Source organism: Camelus bactrianus, chromosome 4, assembly GCF_048773025.1.
Source record: "Camelus bactrianus isolate YW-2024 breed Bactrian camel chromosome 4, ASM4877302v1, whole genome shotgun sequence".
Taxonomy (NCBI): Eukaryota; Metazoa; Chordata; class Mammalia; order Artiodactyla; family Camelidae; genus Camelus; species Camelus bactrianus.
The window spans coordinates 33,912,045-33,939,301 of NC_133542.1; the positions used below are offsets into that span (position 1 = coordinate 33,912,045).

A 27,257-nucleotide genomic window follows, 5' to 3' on the forward strand; every position below is an offset into this window, starting at 1 on the left:
GGATTAGCACACAGGATGCCTTTTATAGAATTAGTGAATCTGGGAAAGAGCTCACCTTGTAGAAGCTTGGTGCTTGAGCTTTACTTTTGCCTCTCCTGTAGACTCAGTCATAATTTGGATACAGTATTTCACCTCTCTTCTAACTTTCCTCACCAGGAAATAAAGTAATGATAATATAAAATAATTTCATTAATGCGTTGTCAAAAAAATCAGCATTTGTAATCATTACATGGTAGGCCAGAAATTTACCTGTTTTCCACAGGACTTTCTTTGGAGAAAGTACAAATTACAAGTACAAATGCAATTTCTATGTGTACAGCTTCAGCATACTAAAGGGCTATAGAAGCCCTAAAGCATTTAGACTTACCAATTTCCAAATAACCTATACACTAATTACAAAGCATTCCTCCCCACTCAGTAAGGCAGGCCCCATTAGGACTTCTGCTAGATTATAACATTCAGGCTCAACTCAGTTTCTGTGCTGTTCAAAGACCATAAAACAAAATTCCTTCAACACAGTCTATGATTCATCCTTGTAATCAATTCAAGACTGGGTATCTGCCCATTTACTCTCATGAGGGAGAATGTAATGAGCTGATGCCTCACTGGAATTTTATTCTTCTCACCCTTTAATTGTTTTCTCCCTTCTGGTGTCCATTTTGGATCTTTTCATTACCTACTGGCACCTCCATCGTGAAACTGGGAGAAAGACGAATGCAAGTGAAGGTCAAATCAGTCAGATTTAATATTTCTTGACAAAGTTGGTGAAAAATTTTAAAGTTGTAGATGGAAACTGAGAAGTTGTAAGATGTAATTGTTTATGTCCTCTTTGGATTTCTGTGATATGTGCTAAAATACCAGGTAGTCATATATAGATAAATAAACAGGAAAACATGAAATTTGGAGTTAATGGGTTGGGAGTCCCCATTCTATAATTCAATTTGTCTGTTGAATCTTGAACAAGTTACTTAACCTCTCTGATTTTTACTTTGCAATCTGAAGAATGGAGATAACACTGCCCATGTTGTTCACTTTTATTTTAAATCTACCTCATTTGAAAAAGGATTTGAGGCCCTTGACAATTAAAAAAAAAAGGGGGGGTGTTTTGAGGCCACTACAAGTAAAATAAGTAGATGAGAAAATCCAAGGCGGTTTGAAAATAAAAATGAGAAGAAAGCTGAAGTAAATTCAAGACACTGATAAGTCAGCCACCAGATTTAGCAGAAGTGAATAGAAATTTGCCTCTCAGTAATTAGAGTCAATTATAAGATGTGCACAATCTCTAAGCATACAAATTTTCTCAGTGAGAGTACAATTCTCTTTTGTCCAAAGACCTGAGGGACCAGCTCTTTTCAGATCTTCATGAGGCAGGTGCTGGATGATGACTAGGTCAATGGTCTCAATAATATTTGTACAGTGGACACATCATGCCTCCTGACTGCTGTCTCTCTTATTGTCCTTTTTGCTGACCAGTGACAAACAAACTCATCGAAGGGCAAGTCCAGAGACAATTCACAGGGGTGGGGTTTTCGCAAGGTGTGAAAATCAGGCTCCTGGATGGTTTTGATTGATCGAAAGGCCACATTTCAAATATTTAGAGGCATGGATGGATGGTGTATATTTTATGCAAAATTTCCCCAAATCTTATTTCTTGCAACTCAACTTTTAATAAAATGTGGACAGCAAAGAGATTATGGTAATCAGTTTCTGGCAAGACCCAGAAGTGTAGATATTCTGACATGCAGAAGGGAAGACTAAGAGCCTTGTATGAAGTATAAGGAGCCTAAATAGGCTTGAATAACGCTCATCCCCCATCGCATCCAAAGTGTCCAGGGAGTGACTAGAGGCAAAGCCTCAGTCAAATTGTTCTGGGTCAGCTCCAATATAGAGAGTGGACAATCAATATCTGGGTGTTCTCTGCATTGGAAGCAAGACTATGATTATTTTAGACTGAAACGTTTTCAAAGCAGGTCTCTCTTGTTCATAGAGACAATCAAAAACAAATCTTAAAGCACTAATGAACATCAAGGTTTAAGTAATATATGTCTTGGCAAAATATACCTTTAAAGAACTGAATGGCTTAACTGGCTGAGTAGGATTACTGCATGTAGACTTTCAGAATGTCTTGAGGATTAAATGAGATGGTATCAGTGAAAGTGTTTTGTAAAGTGCTATGAAAATCCTAGTTGCTATTAATGAACCTCATTTGTTTGATTGATCAGTAACTTGCTCTGCTGTTACACAGGCTTGCCTGAGTGAAAAGAACAACCCAGAAGTCATATGAGTAAGCATCTTGACGTCGCTGCCCAGGAATAATGAGCCATGCTATTTTCCTGAAGACTCTCTGTGTCTTCACTGAAACTCTCCAGCATGGGGATGGCTGCACTCACCTCGTCCACTGATGGGTAAAGGGCGAAGAGCTCAGCCTGCCGGTTGGTCCTCCGGGCCTCCTCGTTCTGCTTCTCGAAGTCCTCAGCACTCACTTGTTGCAGGAGGTTTTCCAGCCGCGGGTCAGGCTGCAGGCTGCGCAGGTCGAAGTCACAGGCAGTGATGGGGCCTTTCCCAGATACATCGCACAGCACGTTTAAGTGGCGGGGCCCGGCCTGTGACAAAAGACACATCTTGGTGAGAGAGACCATGGGTCTAAAATGAGAACTAAAGGATCTGGGATGTCTCAAGACTGCTCCAACATGAGATTACAGAATCTGGCCTCAAGGAGTTTCTGACAAGAATGACATCATAGCTTCCTGGACTGAGTATCCTAAAATGACATGTCTCCTTCCCGCCTGGAAGCAGGTCATTACTCATCAGGTGTAGCTACACCTGTTCTTGAGGAAAAGCTTGAAAACAGTACTGTATTGCTATTATCTGGGGGCATGTTCTTTTCTGGAGATTGGGAGCAAAGCCTCATATGAACCGCATCATATCTCGTGCTCAAGCAGAATGGGACTGGAATAAGGTGTAAGGAAAAGGAGAGAGGCCTGGGGAATAAAGGGACCTCAACCTAATCTCAACTCTGGAACTTCGTTTTTGAAACTGGAAAATAAGGCTCTGTGAGGAACTGTTCAAATTAAACTTTATATAAACTCCAAAGCTGAACAGTAGTATGTTTCCAAACACTGAGATGTGAGCATGAGACACTTACCTACAGGACTTAAATAACAGTTATAGGAATAAGCACCAGGAAAAACAAAAAAAAGGAATTTGCTATTCAACCAGTATTCACTCAGCTGCAGTGGGTTTGGAAAAAAATGCTTTTATTTCAGTCACAAAGTGGATGGTTTATTCCGTTAGACGTATCTTGGAAATTGGGAGCTGGATACCTAACTACAGACTTGGCAAAAAATATATAACAAAATCAATAATATGTTGTAAGAATATAGATGGATCTATTATAAGCACCTGTAAAATTCATGGTAAAATGTTATTCTCTAAGTTCTAATCAATGGACATACTGCTGTACAATATCTCTATAATACATATTTTTGGTGACATCAGTATACCTCATAAAAGTCCTACTCTCCTAGATCATAAATTTTACCTAAACTGCATGTGTTAGCAATAATCAATATTAATACTTTCGTTCGTCTTAGAATTTATAAGATTACTGGGAAAATGAACTAGATTTCCTAAGACACTTCAGAAGGATGTAAAGATATATCTATCTCTCTCTCTCTATATATATATACATCCGAATATCGATGTCTGTATCTATCTCCAGAATTAATTCTAAGACCACAACTAGACAAATGAGTAAAGATGTGAGGACAAGAGTATCTCTGGAACATTGTTTGCAATAACAAAATTATAGAAACCTAAATGCCCCCCAAAAAAGAAACGTTTGAGATTAAGAGATTTTGGAACTTTCATACAATGAAATGTTAAGCAGCCATTAAAACAAACAAACAAACGGTGATGTAATCAGAAGAGAAAGATGGTCATATAATATTGTCTTGTTGATAAGAAAAAGGATGCTATACAATAGTGCACATGATATGATCTAATTTTTATGAAATACATGTGTATCATGGAGTCACATCATACATGCATTTAACTTACGTAAATTCAGGCATTTGGCCTCACAATTCCACTCAATAAGCTGCATAAGAATGACTGACAGGGAAGATGTTGCTAGTCTGAGGATCTCTCCCTGAGGAGTATTAGTCTAATACTTAAAAACACACATCTTTTGTATAGCTTGGCTGTGAAACCCAGCCAATGGCTGAGTGCTCTGTTAGTGGGCTGGAGGGGGGAGTGTGCTTTTTGGGTGTGCTGGTCGTTCACCTTTTGAATTCACCCCTGTATACTCTGCTCTGTGATTCGGTGTCTGCAACTCAGCGAATGGCATTTTTGCTCTGCTACTTTTCCCTTTAGGATCTGCCAGTGGGGAGCGCTCCAGGGAGACTGGAGGGCTGGAGAGAGAAGGGACTGGCCCCTTCCTCTCTGCCTGCAGCTCCTCTCACCTCAGTAGTGGCAGCTGGTTCCAGCCTTCAGTTTCTTCTGGCATCTCCAGAACAACCTTCTTCTTATGTTCCCTGGAGGTACGAGCACCAACTGGGCAATTCCTTCTCCTAGGTCTGAGTCCAGACTCCCAGCCTCTATGAGATCTTTCCTCTGACACCACCACTAGCTAGACCACGCCCTCTCCTCAGATATTGGAGTCCCCACTCGAAGGCCCCTCTTCTGAGCTTCTAGATTCTGACAACTCCAAGCTCCCCCTGCAAGACCCACCATGGTTCTCAAACATGGTCCTGGGACCAGCAATACCAGCATCTCCTGGGAAATGCTAATTCGAAAAGCAAATTCTCAAGCCCCACTCCACATCCAGGAAATCAGAAACTCTGGAGGGGGACTAACAATCTGTGTTCAAACAAACCCTTCAGGGGGTTCTGATAAAGCTTCAGTTTAAGAACCACTGTCAGAGACCACAGCCCTAGGGTGGTGTGCTGTTTCTTGCAGTTACAATTTCTGTATGACTTCAGTTTTCCTTTTTTGGTCCTCTCAGTCCTCCAAAATCTGTTTAACCAATTCCCTACATTAAATTTCTTCTGTGGAAGTATCTAGTGATAGTCTGACTGATACAAGGAAGTTTAGTTGGTCATCTACATGAGGAAAACTGAATTTAGTAAAAAATTACTGCTGAAAAAATCCCTTAAATCTCTCACTGAACAGGGTACAGCATACAGATATCCTATGCTTCAGTAAGCCCACCAGATTTAGCACTGGAATTGATGACCAATTCCTCTACAGACATAAGATGAAGTAGTCAGCCTGAGTGTAGCTTGAAAAATAGGTATTATTTAAAACCTCCAGACATGTTCAGCATGGTGAGATGCTTGTGTTATGAGGGTACCTGCAAGCTGAAAACTATACTAGTTTAGAAGAAGTCCTGTGCAAACTTGGACAAATTTCTTCCTTTATGTTTTATTTTTCTCACCTATAAAATGGACAGGTTGGACTAGAGAACTGGCTTTTAAATTTTTTTTTAATTGTGGTAAGTATATATGTAACATAAAATTTACCATCTTAAACAATTTTTTAGTGTACAGCTCAGCAGTGTCCAGTATATTCACACTGTTGTGCAATCAATTCCAGAACTCTTTTCATTCTGTAAAATTGAAACTCTATACCCACTAAATAAAAACGCTCCAATCCCACCTCTCCCCAGCCCCTGGCAACCACCATTTTACTTTATGCATCTATGAATCTGACCATTCTAGATACCTCAAATAAGAGGAATCATACAGTATTGGTTCTTCAGTAACTGGCTTATTTCACTTAGCATATCATCTTCACCCATGCTGTAGCATGTGTCAGAACTTCCCCCTCTTTTAAGGCGGAATAATAGTCCACTGTACGTGTATGCCACATTTTGTTTATCCATTCATCTGTCCAGAGACACTTGCTTGATTCCACTTTTGGCTACTGTGAATAATGCTGCCATGAACTCAGGTGTATAGAATGCTGACTTTTAAACTGTAACTGCTCTGTAATAATAATAATAATAATAATAATAATAATAATAATAATAATAATAATAATAGTAATAATAACGACAGTAGCCAACATTTATTGGGCACAAAGTGTGAACTGGCATTGTCCTAAATGCATTCAATACTCAAATAGCTTCATGAGCTAGGTACTTTTATCATCCTTGTTTTCCAGGAGAGGAAACTGAAGCCCAGAGAATTGAGTTATCCTGTCTGAGATTACAGAGTTAGTATGTGGTAGAATCACAAAGAGAACCCAGGCAGTCTGTCTCAGGGTGGAGCTTTTAATCATTCTGCAGCCTGCCTTAGGCTGGGGGAGTAGGGGTCACCTCTCAATCTGGGCTGGAATCGTTATAGGGGCGGGCCCAATCCCCCTCCCCCTCCCCCCAATTAAAGCCCCTCCATTTTAATCTATTTTAATTATTAGGCTTCTGGGTTTTAAAGCGAACACCGATTTCTATAGCTACAAACGAATTAAAAAAAAATACACTGACTCAATCAGTAGAGTTCCTCCTACTCTGATATTCTATGGGTCTGGACTTCTTATTAGTTTTAAAAAAATCGACAGCCTGCCATGGCAGAACAGTCCCGTAACCTGGTAACTATGTTTGTTGATAGGAAATACCTGAGCGCGGGGTTCACTGCACTCCAAGGTTTCTGACTCAAACGTCTGTTTCTGAAGCGTCTTGTGAAAATCTTTTCGGGATCCAGTCTTCTTAAAGCCGCAAATCTCCGAACTTCCTTGGTTTCTTTCATTGTTGTTATTAGTAGGAAAGAGAGAGGGGTTGGGGGCAAAATCATTAGATTAAAAATAAAAGTAATGGCTTAAGTTTAGATGGGGTGTTGAAAGATCTTGCGAAGAGAGGACCAGTTGTAATTCTTCTCAACTAATTATGCACCAGTCCTAATACAAGGCTCTGTTGTAATGAGGTACAAACTTGCCTCCTGGCTGGCTCATTATTAAAGGCAGGAGTAGCCTGGAAAAATGCCACTTCAGAGGTGTGGTCATTTCAGCTATGGGGCATTTGGCTCCAAGCTGGAGCTAAACTATGACCCTACTGTAAGAGGCTGGCATAAATCTAGCGAAGTGCAGAAGCAGCAAATAAAGGTCGTTTGAAGATAAAAATAGAGGAAAACATTTAATCTCCACATCAATGTTCTTAGTAATGAATTAAAGAGGCGAAACATGGTTAAGAAAAAATAGAAATAAGTGATTTATGTACCAAATATCTTTTGCTACCATCCTCCACTGCCATTCTCTGCACACCATTAAAATTATGCTTAAAAAATGTGCTGCAAAAAATACATGATATCACACATATGTGGAATCTAGAAAAAGTGCAAATGAATCTACATACAAAACAGAAACAGACTCACAATTATAGAAAACAAACTTATGGTTACCGAAGGGGAAAGGTAGGGGGAGGGGTAAATTAAGAGTATGGGATTAACAGATGCAAACTAGTATGTATAAAATAGATAAGCAACAAGGATTTACTGTATAGCACAGGCAACTATATTCAACATCCCATAATAACCTATAATGGAAAATAATCTGAAAAAATATATATCACTTTGCTGTACACTTGAGACTAACACAATATTGTAAATTAACTATACTCCAGTAAAAGAATGTGTTGCTATGGGAAGGACTTAATAAAAGGTCTAGCGCTGTCACTGGAGAAAGAAATTAGACCATTACTAAAAAGGCAACAGATTTAAGTTGTCAAAGAATAACTACAGAAATCAATATGTGTATTCCCAATTTTTACGACTCAAAGGCTTCCTGGAAAACATGCTGCAAACTCAACCACACAAATACACACCCATTTTGTTTGATTTCCCACATCATTAGAAAACCATTGAACAAGCTGGTAAAGGGACATGAAATGACGTTAGGATTTTTTAGGCAGATCAAATGACAGAAAGATAAAGCAGGAACTGTAAGAGAGATACTAGCAATAATCTGATACAGATTGTAACTTTTTGGGAGGGGTGAAGTGTTGGGTTATGCACAGTGGCTCACAGCAAGTATTCAACACTAAATGAAAGAAGTCGGTGGGGGGTTTGGGGGGAGTGGTGAAAATAACTGCATGAATTCTATTTATATAACAGTCTGGAAAAGGCAAAGGTATAGGGACAGAAAAGAGATCCATGGTTGCCAGGGTCTGGCCGTGGAGAAAGGGGCTGACTACAAAAAGGCACGGGAGAATTGGGGGAGTGTCAGAGCTGTTCTACATCTCAATTGTAGCAGTGGTTACACAACAGCATGCATTTGTCCAAACACAGAGAACTGTAATCTAAAAAGAACAAATTGTAATTACCTCAAAATCAATGGATAGAAGTTTAGGATTGTGCCTGGCATTAATTAGGATAATGCCTACATTTAATACTCATCAAATGTAAGCTCTGTTACTTTGCTATGATTTATTGTATTGTTTTACAGAATGGCAGACTCTGTGGAGGAGGAGTAAAGGCATTCAGGTCCTGGCTCCACAGATTATAAACTGTGTGACCTAAAGCAAATTACTCTATTTCATTGTGCCTCAGTTTCCTTATCAGAAAAACAGGAATTAGAATAATACCTACCTCATCAGTTCTATTGCATACAATAAACAAATTAACATATGTAAAATACTTAGATTTCTTGGCTTGTGGCAATAACTCAATAGATATCAGCTACTACTCATTATGTTTATTAAACAGTATTACAGAATATGGCTGAATTGTGCCTGTTAATTGACAAATAACCTAAATTAAACCAGTGAGTAAGATACTCCACACAAAGGAAAAAAAAAAGGGACAACTCAGTGTTGTTGAAGATTTCTTTAAATTTAATGGTTAAGAGTAGATTTCACATCATAGACACTAAAAAACACATATTCATGGAAAAAAATAAGATTTGGAAAATCATAAGACATACTTTAGAGCTTATCTAGTTCCAGTTCAACCTATACAAACTATCCCTTTCAAGTGAAATAAGATCTTCTGAAGACTTCAGAAAAAGCACTTATATTAGTCTGTCAAAGGAATGAACCCCAAATTCCATCTCATATATTTTAATGCATCAAAAGGGGAAAAACTACTTTCCTCTGGAGGACTGTGTTTAATGAAGCCACTTTGCTTTCTATGGACATGCCTTTGTCATCCATAACCATACAGTCAAATGCTGATTTAGTTAGCTCTTTTATTCCTCAATTATCTCCTTGCTGATATTACATTTCTCTATAATATCTAGGGGTAGTCTTTTATGCCCTTGCTCTCTGTGATAATGGCTTTGAATCCCACTTAGGGGGCAGGGGAGTGGAGTAATGGCCACTTGTGTTCCCTCCCACTCTCATAATTCTATAGGACATTTGCCACTCAGGTTCTATAATTGAGACTTTTAAATCAGACAAATACTGCTGCCCATGAAGGATAGAGGAAAGTTTTATTTTTTAACTTAACAGGGAAAGATTAAATGACACAGAAACACAAAATCCATGTTCTCCTTTTGGGAAAAATGTATTTTCCTACTTGAGATGTTTGTCTATTACTTAGACTGGAAGATGTCTTCAATGAATTCAATGCTCTCTCTCTCCCGTCTATAGCACAGTTTGGTGTCCTTGCTCTAAAAATCACAGTGCTTTTCTCTTCATTGCATTTGAAAATGACCATTAATCTAATGAACAGAATGGTGCCATGGTTGCTTGTTTATCTCATCTCATTTCCATATATTTTGACAATTTTGTATGGATTGTTGTTTGCTGGCATCCTTCGGGTGATAGTAAATATTTTAAGCATTATTTCTTCTGTCATTTTCTTTAATGAACTAAAAAGAGATTAACTTAAGAACGTGCTTGGTGTCTTGGTAGAAAGTTGAACTCTTAAGTAATTAAACTTGTTTACATGCTATTTATTCTTGGTGTATTATCCACAGTGACAGTGAAACATTTCATGGGTGTTATGGGCAGCGTCATAAAAGCCCTTAGACTTTGTCTTTCATCCTGGGTGATTAAGGTAATTCTGAAGGAAGGTCGTGCTCAAGGAGAGCTGGGATATCAAGGAATGGGGTATCATCTGTTTTATTACTCCATATTTTACTCCCAGTGAACTGGTAAACAATTAAAATTCAAACACATCAGTGCATATAATTCAGTTACTCCCAAAACACCATAAAAATGTCTCCCTGATCAATAATTGCTTATTATGACATGCATTTGTTGTGCTGGCTGTCAAGGTGCTTAGCTATTTGCTCTCTAAAAGTATGGAAAGCAAGCCAGGCGCATCAGCCTATGCAGTTACAAAGAGCAACCCAACTGTGGAAATCACTGAGCCACTCTTGACCTGTTAGGCACAGACTCCTCCTCCCCATGAATCCACTCCTACTACAGCCCAATTCAAAGGCCAGGTTTGCACCAAGCCTACCCTGATCTGGCCAAAAGTAACCACTCCCTTCCCTGAATTTTCAAAGCATGCTGTTTGTATTTCTCTTAGAAGCTTTGTCATACTCTACATTACATTCTAGTTGTCTAAAATTTTATCTCCCCTGCTAAAGATGCGCCCTTTCTCACTAGATTGTGACTTCACTGAGGATAAGGGTTCCTTTAGAGCTAGGAGTCTAGTGTGTTCCTCTTTGCCTCCTCTTTGGTGCCTTATTCTCAGGAAGTATTTTATAAGCATTTGTTGAATACAAGAATGAATTAAACTCTAACAAACAAATATCCATACCATGTTCCTCTCAGACAAGTGTTCCAGATCTATCAGATCCAATGCCATCTTTCTCTGGAACAAATATTTTATAATGCTGCCTATAATCCATCAACTTTCTCATTTTTAGAAGTCAATAAAATGTCCCAACTGTTATATAAAGGAGAAATAAAAAAAACACAATACATAAAACAGCATCATGTAAATATGCAAATACCTGGACACAATTACACCTGAGAACATAATGAAACAGCTGTTGGCACTTGCAGGACGAATCATTGTGACTATGTAACACCTACACAAGCAGACTGCAACAGGTGTGTTGTATGGGTGACTCAAACACCACAAAGCAGTATTGCTGTCAGTAATGTGCTTTTTCCAAAATGGGGGAAAACTCTTGGTATAGCTCTAATCAGCACAAAGTTTAATTACCCCTGTATTTACATGATTGTTGTTTTCCTGGAAAATTCAGTGTAAAAATATTTGGAAGATGGTAGAGGGTCTTGGCTTGGATATATACAGACTGGTTTTTCACCTCCCTGAATATCCAGCAGGACAGTTGATAGTTGTGTCTGGATGCTGAATTTGGGATGATCCTTCACTGTGTGTGATGCCCCATGCACCGCAGGATGTGAAATGCAGCAGCCCACCCCAGCAACTGAGACAGTCAAACATGGAAGCATTAATTACCCTCACTGGGAACCACTGCTACTAAGGCACCAGAAAATTGGAATTCCTAAATCTTATCTAAACCATAGCCTCAGCAACACACCTGCGAAAGGAAATCCACAAGGACTCCCTGGAAGGGGTGAAATGGAACAAGTTTAGTCAGACCAACAGCCTCACTCCAGTGTCTAACTGTTTTTTGGGAGAATTCCACAAGTGGAATCCTAAAGTGAGCACTTTTCAGAGTTCTACTTTAGTTTTTGGTGAGAAGGTGAATTTCCCATATGAAAATAATACAGTTTAGCAGAAATAAGGATGTTAGGAGACTTTAAGTTCAACATATCCATAAAATGAGTGTATCCAGGTCTGTAACACATGCACTATTATTGCATCTAACGGTATTGTCATTGATGCTAACATAGCCATCATTTATTGAGCTGGTGTGTGATTGTCTTTGTTGAGATTCCCTGGAAGCTGAGCCCCAGACAGGAGCTCAGGTGCACATGACTTTCGAGAGCGTGCTCTTAGGAAAAGCCTGTAAGGGAGATAGGGAGGCAGAAGGAGTCAACTAAGGATGAAGGCTCAGATCAATTCTTGGCCTGATACACAGGGCGTTCTGGAGGGGTCACATTACAAGTTGTCCTGCTATCCCACTTTGAGGCAAGAGGTGGGACTATGGTACCCCTTGTGCCAGTGCTAGTGCACCAGCCAGGCACTGGTCACCACCACCAACCCAAAGTGGGAGGTTAGGGGCCTGGGACGTAGAGTGAATTGCTCAAATGTCTCTGGGCACAACGGCTCCTACACTCACAGCAGCTGCAGAATGGATGCATGGGATGGGAAATGGGACCCAGAATATTCTTTACTACAATGCCAGGCACCTAACATGTATTATTTTCCTTTTATTTTGAAACAACCTCTAATTTACAGAAAATCTGCAAATACAGCACAAAGACTTTCTCCTTCCCCTAAACTATTTGAGAGGAGGTTGCTGACCTAATCCTCCATTACCCGGGAGTACTTTAGTGTATAATTTCTACAAACAAGGACATTCTCCATCATAATTAGCATAAAACCATCACATTCAGGAAATTAATACTGATACATTATTTCCATCTAATCCTCAGATCCATTCAACTTTTACCAAATGTCTCAAAAATGCCCTTTAGAGCAAAAGGATCTAGTCGAAAGTCTTGCATTGCATTTAGATGTCACATGTCTTTAGTCTTATTTACCCTGAAACAATTTCTCAGTGTTTCTTTGACTTTCATGACTTTGAGATTACAGGCCAGTCATTTTTTTTTTAAGAAAGTCCCTTCACTTGGTTTTGATTATTGTAAATGCCCAATTCCTCATCCAGCTTTCAGTTTATTTGTATCAAAACGGAGTCAGTTTCCTATTCGACACATTTTAATTCAATACATTTTAATCCATTTCTATTATTTATGTTGGTGCTCCAGCCATCCCCGATCTGACCAGTATGAGTCCCTTACGTCGTTTTTACATGTCCCCAACAGTTACTGACCATTCCTGCTTTCCTCGCTGGGCTCAGTTACTCTCCTCACACCATGCAGAGTCTGATTCTCTGTGCCAGGCAGCCCTTCTAAATGTGTGCCCTCCTCTCCGTGTCTGGCCTTCATCTCCTTATTCTGGTCCTCCTCAGCCCTCTTTACCCTGAGGTATAGATGGCTACCTTGCTCTGATGATTTTCACACCAAATCGTACAAGAAGGAAGGGAAAAGAAAGAGGAAAGAGTATGGGAAGAAGAGGAAAAAGAAGAAGAGGAACATGTATTGTTTTTCAATCCTCCCAACAAGCCTTCAGAATGACCAACATTTCCCCTCATTTCACACTTGAGGAAACTGTGGCTCAGAGAGATTAAGTCTCTTGCCCAGGGTCTCACAGCCATTACATAAGGAGTCAGCACCTAAATCCAAGTCCTGGATTCTACAGTCCAGATTCTGTCTACTCCACCATACTGCCGCTAAAGAGAATGCTCCCAAAATATGTTTGTTCTTTGGATTGTCCCCAAATGTGTCATAATAGTGTTCAAAGAAAAGTAACAGTTGTGTTGAGAAGTAATAGGTTGTGCTTATTTCATGTTGAGTCTTTCTACTACTTGGCTACTTCCCCATCTCTCTCTTGTCTGCAAATAGGCTCAACAGGAACATGGCTTTATTTGGTTCAGATGCCTGGGTGGGGTAATGAGGCTGGGACTCTGGTAGGTGGTGGTACCTAGCCAGCAGTCTCACCGCCTACCCCGTGGTGGTTTCTGCCTTCTGTGGCTGGCACTTTTGAAATGAGTCATCTTGACATGCTTGCCAACCCTTGTTTTGTCCTCTCTGGCCAACTTTACCCTTGCTGCCACGGGGAGCTTTGCTGAGAGTTTAAAATGGGGAAGTAGAGGCTAAATCCAGAATGAGGAAGAGGAGCACACTTTGCTCTGGTTTCAAATCCCCAGCCATGGACTACATTTAGTCTTGATGCTTTCCACCCCCCAAAGCCTGAGGGCTGGCACACACATAGGGTTAGAGAATACATATTGTGAAATGAACTTTTAATACTATTCTGTAACTCACTTTAAAAAAAAAATGCCCATTTGTTAGTGTCTTTGGGGTCCACATAAAGGATTCCAGAAAACATTCTAACAAAACCGAGGACAAAAAGGAAAGCATCTGTGTGCACGAAAAATAGCAAAAGAATTTTGAAATCCCAGTCTATCCCTGTAGAATAGATAAACAAGATCATACTGTATAGCACAGGGAAATATACACAAAATGTTATGATAACTCACAGAGAAAAAAATGTGACAATGAGTGTGTATATGTCCATGAATGACTGAAAAATTGTGCTGAACACTGGAATTTGACACAACATTGTAAAATGATTATAAATCAATAAAAAATGTTTAAAAAAAAAGAAAAATAGCAAAAGAACAAAAGCCAAATAAATTTCATTTCTCCAAGATTTGAACTTCTTTTAAGAAGGAAATCTGTTTGGATTTCTTTCACGTATAATGTATGAACTTTTTATCTTAAAATCTTAAAGCTGGGGGAAATGCCCTAGCATTCACCCCATGTCCATGCCACACCCGATGAAGAAACAGAGGCCCAGAGAGAAGTGACTTGAGGATGATGGAGGCAGGCACATGGCTGTAATTGTGTGTGTGTGCGTGTGTGTGTGTGTACATGTTTATGTGTGTATCGGGGGGGGGGGGATTCACTTGTAAACAAACACTCTTGGAAATAAGTGCATTTTATGAAACAAGACCAAAAGCTAAAGCTGGCATAGTTCTGGTCTCCAAGGCTACCACACACATAAGCTAAGTCGCCTCCTGATTTTTTTTCTGTGGCCCAAGCAGGTTTCCTTATGAAGATATATGTGACATTGAACCCATGACATCAAAACCCTCTGGAGTGTAAACATCCTTAGAAAGGTAAAGGGCGAGTGTGAAATTTGAATTTTAATTCACGGTTTTCTTTCCTTCTTAGAATTAATTAATGTTAGTGCATTCCTTTGGGAATGTTCCCTCTTAATATTGGATTTTTCAGGAAAACCATTCACTAATTCAGTGTGTTGTCATTTAGAGTACTGTAATCTTAAGAAGCCACTTAATATTTGCCTGTATTTGCCACTACTTTGAGTTGGGTGGTTTTTCCCCCAGAACATTAGATCACATGAAGCTTTTCATTTGAATCCCTAGTGAGAGCCCCCCAAAGTGATTCTGTACACTAGCAAAGCTGACCCTCCAGCACACACATAGATATTGCTGACTACATTTATATTGGTGAGAATAACTTAAGAGAAGCCGGCAGGTTTGTGAAATCCCATGTAAGGCTCTCTCAAAGATCTGTTAGAAAACAGAAAATAAATATTGTAATATAAATAAAGTTTGGTCACACATGGATCTACTACTTTTTTACTACTACCCTTTGCACATGTAGAGCAACTGGAACTAAAATCATTTTCATAAACATTTAAAATAGTTATTTCTTCTGAGGAAGTGTTTGAAAAGGTCTCCCCAAATACATTTTTGTTAACTGACATTTGTGAATAATATGATTTATGTAATTATTGCTTTATATATATTATATTTTAAATTTTGTTATTTTGCTGGCCTTCAGAATCCCAAAGCAGAAATTATTCTGAATATTTCTCTTGAAATCTTATATTATTTAGTCTCATTTCCTTATTCAGAGTATAACTTATTCATCTATGTTACTGCATGTATTGGTAATTTGTTCCAATTTATTGCTGAGTAGTATTCCATTTCATGGATGTATCAGAATTTGTGTATCCATTAATTCCATTGAGTGCAATTTGGGTGGTTTCTAGTTTTTGGAAATTACAAATAAAACTGCTATAAATATTTGCATACAGATTTTTATGTGAACACAGGTTTTTGTTTTCCTTGGGTAAAACCTAGGGGTAGGACTTCAGGTTGTATGGTAGGTATATATTTAACTGGGATTTTAGGACAGATAAGGGAAGACAACTCAGCAAGAGAAAACAATATTATGAAAGTAGGTATAATAGCTTCTAGTTTAAAATGGTAACTAGAATAAGACTGGAGGAATTTAAATTTTATTTTAATCAATAATATCCAGCATTGGCAAGGATATGGGGAGAAAGGGCAGTTTCATACCCCGCTGGTAATGGAGTGAATTATTACAACTTTTCTGGAGAAGAATATGGCAATACTTATCAGAATGTATCATGTGCACTGGTCCCTTTTCTACCTCCAGAAATACTCACCCATGTGTAGGGGCAAATATGCATACATGTTCACAGAGGTCTCATTTATATTGTGAAAAATCAAGACAACTGCAGTGTCCTTCAACAGAACAGAAGTCAATAATTTATGGTATACTCCTTCACACCTGGAATGCTAGGCAGCATTTTGAAAGAACGTGATAGGTCTCTGGTATGGAAAGATGCCAAAGACACTATTAAAAAATTATATTATGTGTATATATATATAAAATATGTATTTGCACATATGTGCTTTGAATACATGAATATTCATGTAAAATATAAATATTCATATATGTGTGTGTATGAGGACATGAAGAGCTCTGGAAGGCTACACAGTGAACTCCATGCCATTATGAGTGGGTTGGAAAAAACAAAACAGAAACAAAAAGATAGATAAACAGAGAACAGAGTAGGGGTTACCAGAGGGGCAGGGGCAGAAGGAAGACTACACAGGTAAAGGGGATCAACTGTATGGTGATAGATGGAAACTAAATTTTGGTGGAGAGCATGCTGTAGGGTACATAGAAGTAGAAATATAATGTTGGAGACATGAAACATATAATGTTATAAACCAGTGCTACTGCAATGAAAAATAAATCTAAAAAATAGTTTTTAAAAAAGAGTGGTTTGAAAAGAAGGGCAGGGAGCAAGTGAATAGTGTGGCAAGAAACTAGCTTTGTACTTAATACACTCCTGTATTATTTGATTTCTTTCAAAACAGCATACATTATTTGACACATAAAATAACAAACTCAAAGGAGAGCTAATGAATCACTAATTAACAAAGAGTCAGCAACCACTATTATGTCTTATTCCGACTCCTGGGCCTATGAAGACACAGAAAAAATGGAAACTCACCAAAACAGATAATTTCTTGTCAAAGTCTAGACAGAATCTCTGTGGATCAGATGGAGCTGGAAAGAGGAGGCACCAAACTCTCTCCCCAAAGGGGACTCAGTAGAAGACACTTAGTACTTTCCTTCCTGCCAGCCCCTGCGCAGTCAATGCCTGTAACATTCAGAAATCTGAATATCCCTTCTTCACTGTAATGGCTCATCTGTGAAGCCTATTACAGGTTCCACCTGGTTTCACTCACATGAACCACTGAACCATTATCTTCTTTGCTTTTCTCTTTCTACCATCGTTCTACAACGATGTAGAAACAACTTGTAGAAAACAAACTGAGCTGAAAAATGTATGTAGGGTTGGGAGATGAAGGACATTTGGCAATAGTGTACTGGCTTCTCCCCACCAATGAAATATTATGGATATTTCACAAGAGGGCAGAATGATCTCTGGGAGGGGTGTGTGCTTGGGCAGAATGATCTCTGGGAGGGGTATGTGCTCTGAATTGTAGCCTTCATGTTCAGAGTCAGAGTACCAAACAGTGGGATAGAAAAAGGAGCTTCCTTATTAAAGCACTTGTCAAAGCTTGCCAGAAACTGACAATGAGTTTCAAAGTTGCACACATCTACCTATCCATTAGCTTATTTTTGGAAAACAAACTGGTCCATTACCCAAGCATCCAGATAACGGGGCCAATGGCAATCCTCATCCTTAGTATGTTGCCCAAAAATGAAGTTAAAACAGACATTGCTTTATTTTGTGAAAATAAAAAAACACAGAGTTGCATAGAATAAATAAATGAACAATCACTGTTCCTATAGAAGAGATAAACACAAAAGGAGACATGTAAGAGAACATAAGGGAACAGAAGGAATGATCAAAGTGCCTAACCGTCTAGATTAACGTTTCAATCCAAAATTCTTAGTTAATAACACTAGGTTTTTAAATTAAATTCTAAGTATGACAGCAAAAATATAAATCATAAGGAAAATTGTCGATATAAATTTTATTACATAAATAATTCTGAATGTTAAAAAATTATAAACAAATTTAAAAGACAAAGAGTATACCAAATAAAGAATTTGTATTATATGATAAACAATGGGTTAATATCCTTACCAAATAAAAGTAGGCCTAAAGGTAATTAAGACCAGACAAATACATCAACATAGATGCACAAATTCAATGAATAAGCAGAGCACCAAGGAAAACTTACCAAAGGACAACAATTATACGGGAAAAAAAATGCCCAATCTAAATAATCAAAATGCAAATAAAAGATGGCCTCTTTACAAATAAAACTGGAAATTTATTCAAAGATAACACCCAATATTCTTGAGGATTCACTGCATATATTGTTAATAATCTTTCTGATACATTATTCCCAAATCCTTAAGTTTGTGTATACCCTTAGACACAGATATCCCTTGTGTAGGAATTTATTCCAAAGGAAAAAAAAATCATAACTATACACAAGAATATTGTGACATTTGGGTATAACACTGAAAAACAAGAGATCATCTACACATTAAAACTGAATTTTTGTGTAAATATATTATGCAACCACTAAAAACTGCATTGAGGAAAAATATTTAATAGCAAAGAGGGATAATTATCACTCACTGTGAAGATTGAAAAAGCATGCTTCAAAATAGTATTATAATCTCATTTAATTTTTTATACAAATATATATTCAAAGAAACATGATTCAAATGCAATATATCAAATGTTAATGGTGGTTAGCCGTCTGTAGTGAAATTGAGTGATTTGTGTTTTCTCTTTTTGTTTCCCTATAATCTCTGAAATTTTTACGAGTATTCTAAAAAGAATTCTTTTTTCTTATAAGTTTGTTAAAGATAGAGAAAAACATTCCAATGGGAATTGCCAGGAGGAATGAAAAAGTGCAGTGTCCAAATAGAAAGTAAAAACAAAATGTAGTAAAATGGACCTTTCTATTTATTGTCCCTTCTCAGATTTTTTTAGAACTTTCGTATCCAGAAAGTATCTCTAACTATAATACTTAAAAGTCTGAGAACAACTTGTTCTGAATTCTTTTATTTATTACTAGCAAAGCATAATATTATTTGACTTCCTGGCAAACTTGGTTTTCCATTCGAATTACAACAGATGATGGATTAGCATTTAACTTTCTCTTTAATTACTTTGTACAAGCTTTCTCCTTCTCAGCTATTGAAAACGGTACGCATGACATTACTCCAAAAACATCAGCACAAATTCAATGGCACACTTACAGGAGCTGGATAAAACCCAGTCTCCAAAGTCTTTCATCATTTATCCCATAGAACAGTCATTCTTACTGGAGTACAGGACAGGTGAGGACACTAGAATTTCAAACTACTTATGCATCATCACAGATCCTCTGCTGTTTCTCTAATGGGGTGTGCCTCTCATCGCAGACATTCCCCAGCTGGCTCCCCAACATGTACATACATACAGATTGAGAATTTCAGGGTGTGTAGATCTTTCTCATTAAAAAATACTGTCCAGGTCATTAGTATGCAGACAAAAAGCTCAGGACAATATTATAGAACATTTAATTAAACCAGGAGAGAAAGGCCTTTTTGACTAGAAGGCAAGCTAGTAATTTATTTCTTGGTCACAAATTTAAATGTGACTAAATTTCATTCATTAATTCCCCCATCCCACCCCCTTGGAAATGCATCAGAATGGAAACCAAACAAAACGGCTCTATTTTTTGTGCTTAAAATGTAACTATCTCACTTTGATAGGTGAATGGATGAATAAATGGATGAATGAAACAAACTATAGCAAATCTATGCAGTGGAATATTTTTCAGTGAAAAAAGAAACGAGCTATCAAGCCACAAAAAGATATGGAGGAACAAGGCAAAACTACGGAGACAGTGAAAACATTAAGTGGTTGCCAGGGAGGGACGACAAGGTAGTGCAGAGGGGATTTTCAAGACCATGAAAACTATTCTGTACGACACTCTGGTGGCAGATAAACGTCATAATACATTTGTCAAAGCCATAGCATGTACAACACACAAAATAAGTCCTACTGTAAACTACGGACTTTAGTAAATAATAATGTATCAATATCAGCTCATTAATCGTACCCAAGGTTCCACACTTACTAAGACTCATCCAAGGAAGGATAAATTAGTCAGACAAAGCTACACAAAGGAAAAAGAAATTTGCTCTAACCTTTTATCCATATGTAGGATTTGGCAGAGAGATGAAAGAAGGGAGTGCACGCCCAGAGGGGAAACAGCAAGAACAAAGGTGTGGAGAGAGGACTGAGCTGGTGCCATGGCACAACAGTGAGGAAGAGAGGCAGGCCCGGAGACAGGGAGTGGCTCCAGGAATTGAGGGAAAGAAGTATTAGTATACAGACTAGGCCAGATTATTAAGACCCTTGAAAGGCAAGAAAGTGATGTTTATATTGATATGGCAGGCAGTAGGGAGCTGTTTGAGCAGGCGAGTAATACAAAATATAGTCAATCCTCATCATTCACGGATTTTGTATTTGTGAATCTGCCAGCTTGGTAAAATTTATTTGTAATTCCCCAAATCAATATTCATGGTCACTAGGGACAAAAAACCCAAAAAACCCCAACATGTTTATAATAGGGGAGATTGTGCGGCAGGTGGTATATAAGAATTCTCAATACTTCTTTCTAGTCAATTTTCCTATAAACCTAAACTGCTCTAAAAAAGTTTATTAATTAAAAATATAAGTGATAAAAACTAACAATGTAAAATAAATACATATATAGAGAAAGAGGGAAAAAAATGAACTTACTTCCGGTTCACAATTAGCCACTCCCGAATATAGGTCTGAACGCAGTCCCTGACGTGAGGGTCTAGTTCAACCCTAATGAGGTGGAAAATGAAATAACACATGTTACTACCAGGTAAAGACAACAAAGCATTCCCCTATATCACAACCAAGGAGAGCAGCAGGATTTCAAATCCCTGTCAACTGCGAACGTGAAGGGCACTCTTACCCACTGCTTCCAAGTGTCTGAAGTATTCCTGAGGCGATAACATTTTCACTTTGATGAGACAAACATGTTGGCATGTGGGTTTCTTTATGACAGAGAATTGTGTTAGACTGTACCTATCCCGGAAGGCATTCCAACACAATACAGGCAGAACTAGCTATAATCACATACAAAACAGTATGTAGAAATACCAATCTCTGACAGGCGTAATCTGGGCATATTTTCTGCCCATGTGTAAACTTGTTAGGACATGCGTGTTTTCCTTTTTGAAAGCCATGAAGAGGAGTAGTGCTTTAAGGAGCTGGCAGGCCCTGGCTTTGGTTGGTGATTATTAATCTGGGCGGTTTTTGTCCACCTGCATGGTTTGTATCATGAGATACTCTTCAAGTGCTTCATCTGGAATTTAGAAATCACTAATTCCCCACAGTAGCAAAGGTGGGTTATTTTTTTTTTTTTGGTTTGTTTGTTTTTGCCTTTTTTTCCCCCAAATATGTTAGTATTACAGATAAATTGATCTAAATACTATAAGTTTTAATTTTATGGTTTGTAAAAAGAGAGTAAGAACAGTACCTACCTCGTGGGCTGGCTGTTAGTTTTAGCTGGAATAATGTAGAAGTCAGACATGTGGTCCTGGGCCCTGACTACCCAAATCCCAGCCCCCTTCCTAATTAGTTACATGATCTTGGGCCAGTCACTCATCCCTTCTGGGCCTCAGTTTCCTCACCTTAAGTGCAGAGAGGAATAGTGCTCTCCTTTGGAGAGCTGAGCTGAAGAAGTAAGCCATTGTGTGGAAAGGGCTTAGAACAACATCTGGCAGATAATAAAACCTACCTGTGATAATTCACATTTAGGCGCCGTTCACTCTGCGCTAGGCACTGACGCAATTACTTTACAGGTATTAATTTAGTGAGCTGTCAGCTCCATAGAGCAGGCACTATTATTATTCTCATTTTGCAGAGGAAGGAGATAAAAAAGAATCTTGCTCAAAGTCACTCAGCAAGTGTGAGAGCATAGACTTGGCCCGAGGCACTCCCTGTAAGTGCAGGCTTATACCCACTACACCATGACAGCCCAACATGAAGTTCTTGAAAAGGCACAGAGGTTCAGCAGGAGTCAGCTGTTGTTTACTCTGATGATGATGATACTTTCCTGGGCTTTAAGTATACACAAGACTTTTGGGCCATGATTAGAGGTTGTTTTAAAGCCATCAGACAGATAACATATTAGTTATAGATTCTCGTGGCAAGGCAATATTCTACTCAAAAATTGATGCTAAGAAAAAAATTACCACTTCTATCAATTTTCAAAAAACTAAAAATTCTCCTACCTCTAAATGTAAGTATTTTAAACAGTTTTTCCCCAGATTCTGATATCATATGAAGATAATTAACCATAAATTTTACACAAAAAATAAAATTAAATCATTCTCTACCAAAGGTAACAATAATAGGTGTTACCTATTAAAAGTCACATCTGAATAAATGGACTGACAACAGGGAAAAATGTTCCCCAAGGATCACCATGATTTTGTTTTCTGGGAAGTGAGTACCTTCAGCATGTTAGAGCTGAGTGTATGGTCCGCTGTCCTATGTGAATGAGAACTTTCTAAAGGAGGAGCACATTGTTACACCAGAAATTGATGCATTGTAACTGACTATACTTCAGTAAAAATAAACAAGGAGCAAAGGGTCATAAAAATACTGTATCCCTGTCATCCAACCTTCTTAACTGTGATGAAATAAAATCCAAAAGGGAACTGGAATATCCCAAGTAATGAGGGCAGGGGCTGTGTTTCATGATCTCCTTTCCAGGGCTTTTTGGGGAAGAGTAAAAGTTTGAAAATGTCCAGGAGGATGTGAATCTTAATTTGCTTTCGCAAATGAATACAAATGAAAGTTCATCTGAAACCTCCAAAGAGACATTGCTTTTTACACTATGGAAATAACAGGAGCTTCATCTAAACATAATACCATCATTTGATACCACACCTGTAAACACATCGATTAACCTGCTATAGAAACAGCCCTAAACAGCTCTGCCCATATTCCCACTACAGGGCTCTCCCCCATTGTTTCCCCACTTGATAAAACTTTCTCCAAATGAAGGAACTTTGCCTCATTCATCTTTTTATCCTAGTACTCAGCACATAGTAGATGCTCAAGAAATGTGGATTGAACCTACATTTGTCACTTAATCCAATCTCATCTATTGAAACAAATAAAATACTTCTGAATGGAGGCATTGCAATGATTATTAAGAGCATTTTTACAAATGGAGGAACTGAGGCTTCCTGAGGTCACATGACTCACCCACGGTCACCAAATTGACCTGCAGGCAGTCCGGCTCCAGAGCCCGCCCTCTTTACCTCTTCTTAAGCAGTTCATTTTGTCTACTGCAGCCCTTCAGCAGGCTTAGTTCCCACGTGGCTTTTCAGAGCCTCTGCTCAAACCAGTTAAAAAATTATCTACATGGGGTGACAGTACCACAGGAGTCATCCTGCACATCTTGATAGATCTGAATAATGTTACTTGCAAGAGACATCCAGAAGATGCCAGAAGGGCATCTCCCTTCTTACCGAGAACAGTCAAGACAGTCACGATCCCATCCACAGTTTAAGAATGCCATTTACCCTTCCTCCGGCAGAGAAGGCTGCAAAGTTCGACATTCCTTTGATGTGAAGACCACGTCCAAGTCGTCTTCGGTGAAGTCCCCCAACTCCTGGGCAAGCTCCACATCCAGGCTGTTCAGGTGTGTCATCAGAAGTCCTTCAAAGTCCACTGGCTCCACTGGATCATAAAACTGAGGCTGGGGCAGGGAGAGGAAAAGGAGGTTGCCACACGGTTTTGGAGTAAGAGCACTAAGGCGAGAGAAGATGTGTTACCAGCCCTCCCTCTCCTCTCCAAAGCGCTTGACTCTTCCCAAACAACTGAGGGGGGCTGCCTTTAGAGGAGCTGTCACACACAGAAGCAGCGATATGGAAAGTTAAAGAACCGCAGCATGGAAAGTCAAGTCAGAACATGATGAGTAATTAAAATCACACCCCAAGGCAGAATTTTTCTCTGCTTAATTGCATTTTGATGAGGATTCCTGAGGAGATCCAAAATGAGATCACAGGGCTTTGCTGCATTTTTATAATTTCTCTTGCAAAAGCTCTCTGAGGCCATGTTTACCCAAATACAGTGAAACAGTGAATTACAGGCAATTTTATAGAAATTCAGGCAAACTCAACAGTCCTTCTGTCTGAGGATTTAGGTACGGTGTTTTCTTTGGCCTGAGTTACTCCATACATTGATTCTTGAAAGTACTGCATTCGTAATCACAGCCCGCAGTGAACCAGACTTGGTGGCTGAGACACTCCCAGGCAGTGATTTCCAATTGCTGCTGGGCTTACTGGGGCCAGTTGGGAAGAAATTTTCACTGACTGCAGCTAAATGAGCAAACAAAGGGTAATGGGCTGAGTTTTCATAAGGCTTAATGTACTTGGTCTAAAAGGATCCCTTTTTTTTGCTCTTCAGTTATATCCCCCCATAGTTGAGGGAGGGGATAAAAGAAATGATAGAAATAGATGGTAATTTAAAAAGTAATTTTCTTTAGTTGATAAGAGAAAAAATTTGCAATATTGACAAATATTTTTTCTAGCTTGTGAAATCCATTTAGATTTAGGGAACCACTGCCATAAGGGAATAAAAGAATCACTTAGACCAAGTTGACATGTATAGTAGTAGTGGTAGTAGTAGCAGGAGTAGTAGCAGTAGTAGTAGCAGTAGTAGTAGTAGTAGTAGTAGTAGTAGCAGCAGCAGCAGCAGCAGTAGTAGTAGTAGTAGTAGTAGTAATAATAATAATAATAATAATAATAATAATAATAATAATAATAATAATAATAACTGTATGGTGTTCATTTATGACAGACAACTTGGAGTCATCAGCCCAACAAACACCTCGGATTCTTGACTTGTACTGCCTTGTTATGAAACAAGGACAAATCCAAAGAAAGTGCTGACAAAACCGGTTTTTCATCACCCTGAAACCATACACCAGACTCAGAGTAAGGGCTCCAGGTGGAAGAGGAGGAACAACGCATGGAGGAGGCAATAAAATCAGCACATGTAAGTGTGGCTGGCCCTGTCTCCTCCCACTTAGGGTCCTGGTGCTGATGGAGACAGGAGTGATGTGCGAAGGAGTGAGGACAAAGCTGAGAACTGAGCGAACAGACACCTTCCTAGGCTGAGATTCTTGAAGCGGCTGGCTCACATAATTCCCTATGCCCGCAGGGCCAAAGGGAGCAGAAGAGAAGGCAACAGGACATCCCTCAGCAGCACAGAGCAAAGGCATTCCCCTAGTTCCCCAAGGCTCCAGCATGGTGTGACTGAGGACAGGGAAGTTTCCCTGTGTTCCTACAGGGACCGTAGTCCTTACAGAGGGCATCTCAAAACAAAGCAACTGGGACCAGCAGGGGCCCAGAAAGCCAGAGATCAGCCAGTGTAGGAGCCAGGTGGGGACAGAGTTTGCAAAGAGACATTTGATTTCTGCCAGAGGGAAGCACAGGCATCATCCACTCTACACATAGAACAAAAAAATCTACTGCAGTCTTACAGAAGACCAACCGCAAAGGAGAAGGTGGACTTTCCCACGCCTTATCACAGTGCAGCACAGAGAATTCAGAGGTGAGGACTGAAATGACTTCAACTCAAAACGAAGAAACTGCATTGTCTGCATACTCAGCCTTATTCCTGTAAAGTATATACCTTTGAACTAATAATTGTCGAGCTCTTACATGCCAAGAAGTTGTGCTAAGTCATTATATACATTATCTCACTTAATCCTCACTAGAACTCTGTGAGGCACACACTTTTATTATTCTCATTTTACAAATGAGGACATTGAAGGCTAGAGATTTAATAATTTCCTCATGGTTACAATAGCTGGGAAGTAGCCCATCTGGAATTCAAACCTAGGCAGGCTCATGTTCTTAACTACTCTGATTTTATTTTCTCTTGCAGGCTTTTCAGGGAATCTGGATATCCATAAATAATTAAAACACAAGGTTAAATGTGTTTAGAAGAGAATAAAAAAAAAACCTATTTACCAACATCTACAAGTCCTACTCTGAACTTCTTATGAGACTGGCTACTCAAAGTAATAACAGCAAAGTAATTAATTAAAGTAATAATAAATATAAATTTGTCATGAAGAATATCAATTATTTAAGCAGAGGCATTGAAAACACATACTGAAAAATCATACTGAAGCACAGTTTGAAGGAATGTGACACTAGCACTAATAATTAGTAAGTAGAGGCTTCCACAGAGAAATGGCATTTGTGTGAAGTCATCAGAGAGAAAAAAATTTAGGTCCAGCCAAAGTATTATCCTTATCATGTCCTAAAATTGATTAAAAAAAAAAAACCTGGCTGTAATGGCACCTGTTACCTACCCAACAGGTTGCCCGATAGCCAAAGGGAAAGGACAGCCAACTCCCTCATTCAGAAATTATTTGCTGAACATCTGTTAAATGCAAGTCACTGGGTTGGACCTTAGGGATACAGAAGAGTACAGAAGAAGGCAGCTACTCTCACATGTCTTTCCATGGATCTTGAGTCAACCATGAGATGGTGAATTGGCCACCTTTTCACACGTAAAATGATGCTTCCTTTGGAGGGGCAGCTATGACAAAGATTACAGTATCATCACTGAGCACTAACTGTGTGGCAATGGGCCAAATGCAATATACACAGTTGACCATAAAGTCATAAACTCTTAAGGTCTGAATCTATTTCAGGACTGAATAGACTATAAAAATAAACCATAATGATAGAATTATTGGGTATTATGATAGCACCACACACAAGCTGGTAATTAATTACTAGTTTCCCCTACCCTTTGTATGCTGAAACTAACAAGGGAGGACACTTCATTCCAAATGTGATGTAAACTAGTCCTGCTGTTGACAACTGGGTGGAGATTTCAATTACTGCCAACTAGGCCTCCGAGCAAGTTGTTCCTCTTGCCTATCAAATAATAACCAGGGACCAGAAAAGATTTCTGTTCTCTAAACTATCTGAAATTTTAATCTCAAGAGGAGGTTTTATTACAAAGCAATCAACACATACACACATACACATACATGATGCCTATTAGTGAGAACCAAAGGGAGAAAACAAATACTGAAGAGAGTTACAGTGAGATCACATTTTGTTAGGAGCTGAAGTTTGGGAAAGGGTGCGTAAGGACAGTCCCTAGGGCAGGGCTTGAGCTTTCGGGAGCCTAAAAGACAAACATGAAAATTCACTGTTTTTATTTTCTCAGCTATTGAGCTATATGTGG

At 38.8% G+C, this 27,257-nt stretch overlaps 1 protein-coding gene across 4 annotated transcripts in view; it reads right to left on the minus strand.

Moving 5' to 3' along the window:
* Positions 1-27,257, minus strand: part of DOCK8 (dedicator of cytokinesis 8) — a 223,889-nt gene that overhangs the window by 120,419 nt on the left and 76,213 nt on the right. For all 4 annotated transcript variants that reach the window (XM_010967902.3, XM_074361655.1, XM_045504974.2 and 1 more), the window contains 4 exons: positions 23,564-23,739; positions 20,733-20,804; positions 6,616-6,739; positions 2,391-2,603 (listed from right to left, as the gene is read on the minus strand). In XM_010967902.3, the coding sequence (XP_010966204.2) occupies positions 2,391-2,603; positions 6,616-6,739; positions 20,733-20,804; positions 23,564-23,691 (537 nt within the window). In that variant the 5' untranslated portion in view covers positions 23,692-23,739. The remainder of the gene's footprint in view (positions 1-2,390; positions 2,604-6,615; positions 6,740-20,732; positions 20,805-23,563; positions 23,740-27,257) is intronic.